Source organism: Engraulis encrasicolus, chromosome 7 (genome assembly GCF_034702125.1).
Source record: "Engraulis encrasicolus isolate BLACKSEA-1 chromosome 7, IST_EnEncr_1.0, whole genome shotgun sequence".
NCBI lineage: Eukaryota > Metazoa > Chordata > Actinopteri > Clupeiformes > Engraulidae > Engraulis > Engraulis encrasicolus.
Window position 1 is genome coordinate 13,042,051 of NC_085863.1, and position 5,000 is coordinate 13,047,050.

The following is a 5,000-nucleotide window of genomic DNA, read 5'->3' on the forward strand; positions in this document are numbered from 1 at the left end:
CCGGGTTCGATTCCGGCCCAGGTCATTTGTCGATCCTTCCCCTTCTCTCTCTCCCCAATCATTTCCTGTCTGTCCTCCACTGTCCTGTCATAAAAAAGGCAAAAAAACCCTAAAAATATTAAAAATAAATACATAAATAGCTGGTCAGTGTCAGTTTGTGAACTGTACTAGTAGTTACTGAATTTTGCCTCTGTTAGGGCAGTGCAACTAGCTCATAGTACCGTATTAGCCCGAATATAAGACGATCCTGAATATAAGACGACCCCCCTTTTCAGGTTCATGTTTTGGGGAAAAAAGTTTTTTGAAGACTAAATTTAGTTTCACATTGGAAGCTTCTTTCAAAATGCAATTTTTAATTTGTTTGGAAAAGCTTAGGCTTTTTACATAGAACAAATTTCACAATGTAATTTTCATGATAAAAAACTACAGATAGCTACTCATACCCTTTTCCTTTCTTTGCTCACTTCAGTGGTTACCTGACAAGCGCCAGTAGGCACCTACTGTACAGCCGCCTGGGTGTGACTGTTCTAAGTGCGACACAACATTCCATACTACACTAGCAGAGCATCAGTCTGCACCAGCCAGGCAACTAGTCCAGTAGAGATACTGTAGACTATCTATTGTGCAATGCACAGATTTTGGCAAAATGCTTTGTTGACAGCAATATCTAACCAGCAGCCGTCTCGCCAAATCGCCGTTCATTTTATGCATCCAAAGTTTTCCGTTGGACTGTAGAAACCGAACGTGACCAAAAGCAGATTGACGCATTGCATTTGAAACCCATGCGCTGCCTATCAGCACCGTTGACATTAGAAGTCCGATTGGCATTCATTTCGTGCCAAGGGTAAAACTCTTAGTGATTTTATATGAACAAGACAATCTCTTGCCCTAACCATTACTCTCTGTCGCTGTATTGTTGTGAGGGATATCGTCAAATAGGCACCACCTGTCAAGGCGCCGCTCTCTCGCGCACATGAATGACCATTCATTGGCTGATGACAGCATCCAAAACTTAGCCTACAGGTTGTTCATCAAATCACCCTTCATTTCTTTAGTTTCAAGTTGTACTGGTGACCAGAGAGAACAACCAAAGCTTTCCTGATGAGACTGTAAAACCGAACACAAATAAAAACAGAGCAACGCATCGCGATTGACTGTTGTGTTTTCCCCCTCGCATTGTCGGCCCGCATCGCGTTGACATTGACAGTTGATAGACGGGCGGTGCAACACTCATCACGAAACGTAGTGCACATTTGATATGGACAAAACAATCTCTCGCCCTATCCATAAGGCTATTGAGTTTTGTGTCATTGTTGTGAAGCATAATGGCCGCATTCAGGTAAAGTAAAAAAAAAAAAAAAAGTTTTTAGTCTAGCGCGCGGAAATAAGACGACCCCCCTTTTTAGAGTACTATTTTTAGAACAAAAACCACGTCTTATATTCGGGCCAATACGGTAAATAAGTAAGTCAGCGAGACAGTGAGAACTTCTCTAATACTGTAGCTGGTCCAGTCGTCCAGTGTCATAGTACTGTAAATGTGTAAACTGTGTAGCGCTAACTCTGGTCCGCTGCTAGCTGTATTGACGCTGGTCCCTCTGCGTTTGTCTCTGGCTGCAGCTGGCCGTAAGCAGTTTGCTCGTCACGAGTGGGCCCAGAAGGCGGCCTACCTGCTGGGGGTGGGCCTGGACGAGCTCTCGGCGGCCATCTTTAAACACCAGCCCAAGAGCTCCAACCCACGCGTGTCCGCCATCCGCCAGGCCAACGAGGACGCTGCCGACGCATCAGGTGAGCCATGCTGCACGCCTGCACAGAGGGATGACATTATATACTAGTGGTGTCAACAATAATCGTTTCGGCAATGCAATGCAGGGCATGGATGATTCAATTCAATGTGGCAAGTTCCAGAGTCGATGCTGCAAATTTTTTAAAGTTTTAATTACTTCCTTGGATATTTCAGGAGCAAATGAATGTTAAATTAAATAAGAGCACTTCAAAGCATTGAAAGCTTTCATTGAAAGCTGCAAGACTGATTCAGCAAACGGCCAATAAAATGTTGCTCTGTATCTGACTACTTGTATTGCCTCATCATGATATTTGCTTTGCAATGTAATGCATTGCAATGCATCGTAGAACTGAATCGAATCGAATCGCTACCTCCAGAATCGTAATCGAATCGAATCGTGAGGGCAGTGCCAATGCACACCACTATTATATACCAGATTTTATACTTGGGGGTTTCCCGTTTGTAAACAATCCCTGGGGCTTCGCGCCCCTGGCTGCGCACTGTTCAACCTCTGATTGTTGGAAACTGCTGTCACTCAAAATTGCGCTCACATGGTTGGCTGCTTCTTGCCCCTCCTCACATCTTGAATGTTTCCAAACGGAAAACCTATCTATACGTGTGTTTCTTTGTGTGTGTGTACTGTATACACCTCCTGGTATGTGTGTGTTTCTTTGTGTGTGTATACATCTCCTAGTATACGTGTGTTTCTTTGTGTGTACTCTCCTACCCCTCTTGTTAATGTGTTGATGTGTTTTTTTAATATAAAATTAAAAGCTAGATAAAGCTGTCACCATCTTGTATCTATACATGAGTTCTCTGTGTTTGTAAACACGATATTGTGAGGAGGGGCAAGACACTGGCAGCCAACCACGTGAGCTAATTTATTGACAGACAGCGGTTTCCATCAGGGTTGAGGTTTGTGCGCAGTTAGTTTCACGCAGTCAGGGGAAAGCAAACAATTTGAATCCATATATAAGAAAATGTCATATTGCCGTTTTTTGCACGTGTGCTCCTCAGGGCAAAAGGCCACGGCCATGGAGTGTTTGGAGGCCATGGCATCTGCCCTCTACGCTGAGATCTTCACTGTACTCATATCACTCATCAACAGGTCAGTAAGCTGTGTGTTTTTAGTATGTTGATGTATATTTGTGTTATGTATGTTTGTGTGTTTAGTATCTTGATGTACAAACCCCAACTCCGATGAAGTTGGGACGTTTGGTAAACAGTGAATAAAATCAAAATGCTATCATTTTCAAAACATTCAATCTATTCATTAGATGGAGAATAGTGAAAAGACAACATATTAAGTGTTAAAACCGAGAAAATATTGTTTTGGGGGACATATGTACTCATTTCTAATTTGATAAATCCAACACGTCTCAAAAGAGTTGGGACGGGGATCAGTGAAATTTAGTAAACATCCAAATAAGATTAAACAACAAAGAAGAACATTTCAAAATGAATTGTACTGACGGACAATATAGGTGTCCAGGTATAAGATCATCACAGAGAGGCTGAGTCACTCAGAATTAAAGATGCAAAGGGAATAATTACCATAGTTATTACATACATTTTTGAATTCCCTTTGATTTACCACGATTGAGTGTATATAAGACATATTTTTGTTAATAAAATCATTGTATAGGTTCATGACATCATGAAATATATATTGGCTGTAGTCTCACTCTAGCACTCCAGGAATTAGAGCTATTGAAAATTGACCATATTAAGAATGCTTAATGCATGAAAATGATACAGGGGTGTAACATTCTCCTAAGCACCTGAGCTCACTTGAAATAGACCCAGAAGACATGGGAAAGTGTCCTTTGCTTACAGAAGTCAGCAGAAGTTGTAGAAGTCCATTCTTTTTGACAATAATAGAGAATTGCACATCCTGTGCTACAGTAAAAATGGACCATCCAACTTGTGTTAGTGCTAGCTTCAAAAGTCAGCCTCCATGATGGCATGCGGGTGCAGTAGTGCATTGGTTAAGATGTTCTCACTCATCTTTAGAGTTAAATACAGTGCTGAATGGTATAAATGGGTTTTAAGCAGCAAGAAAAGCCACTCATGCATTATATTTTGAAGGGAGATCTTCGATTACTGCCACATAGTAAGGTCAAATTGCACTCTCTACTATGTTTTAACAGTTTGGCTCCATCATAAGGACCAGCAGGTGATAAAATGGTGGGTTTTTGGTCAAGACCTGTCACACTGTAAGCACTACAGAAAGGAAAACATTGCAAAACATGACTAGGAATACACCCACCATTTAAGCTGGTGAAATCATGTCCAAGATAGGAATTAACACAATTTTTTTATATAAAATCATCTCATCGGTTAATATATTTAACTGTTAAGTGTTGTCTTTTGTTTTGTTTTTAGTCTTCCTCGACATTTGCTTCCATTTATTGTCCCCGTCCCAACTCTTTTGAGACGTGTTGGATTTATCAAATTAGAAATGAGTACATATGTCCCCCAAAACAATATTTCTTCTCTGTTTTAACATTTAATATGTTGTCTTTTCACTGTTCTCCATCTAATGAATAGATTGAATGTTTTGAAAATGATAGCATCTTGATTTTATTCACTGTTTACCAAACGTCCCAACTTCATTGGAGTTGGGGTTTGTATGTTTGTGTGTTTAGTATGTTTGTGTGTTCAGTATGTTGATGTATATTTGTGTGTTCAGTATGTTGATATATGTGTGTGTGAGTGGGGTCGTCTTTGGAGTGTACTTTTGTTGGGCATATATTTTAGTGGTCTTTCAACTTTACATTACATTGTATTATATAGCTGAGGTTTTTATCCAAGTGACTTACAGTAATTTATAGGGTATAGACCTTTTACACACTTCCGCGTTCTTTAGCTGGAAATACAAAATTGTAGTGGAATTCTACTTCCCCCGTAACGACCAGCAGCATAACAGCAATGGCGCAGGCCAGAAGTAAATCATACTGTAGCGTGCCTGAATGTTTCTCCTATGGCAAGGGGTTCCCAACCTTTTTCAAATTGGGGCCCACTCAAAATTGTGAAAAATGTTCGGGGCCCACCTCTGACCAAACTCAGAATAAAACTCAAATAAATCAACAGTAGCACACACCAAAATATGATTATTATTTTTAGAAAATGATTTTAAGGACCATAGGTTGGGAACCACTCTCCTATGGCAAGACAGCCGTATCTCCACTTTTAAACCACTCGCCCAACAACTTAA

General features: G+C 40.6%; 1 protein-coding gene across 1 annotated transcript in view; it reads left to right on the plus strand.

Moving 5' to 3' along the window:
* The window catches only part of LOC134452474 (unconventional myosin-XVIIIa-like), a 177,800-nt gene that overhangs the window by 79,900 nt on the left and 92,900 nt on the right, over positions 1–5,000 (plus strand). The window contains exons 13-14 of the mRNA XM_063202880.1: positions 1,618–1,785; positions 2,801–2,891. Coding sequence (XP_063058950.1) covers positions 1,618–1,785; positions 2,801–2,891 — 259 coding nt within the window. The remainder of the gene's footprint in view (positions 1–1,617; positions 1,786–2,800; positions 2,892–5,000) is intronic.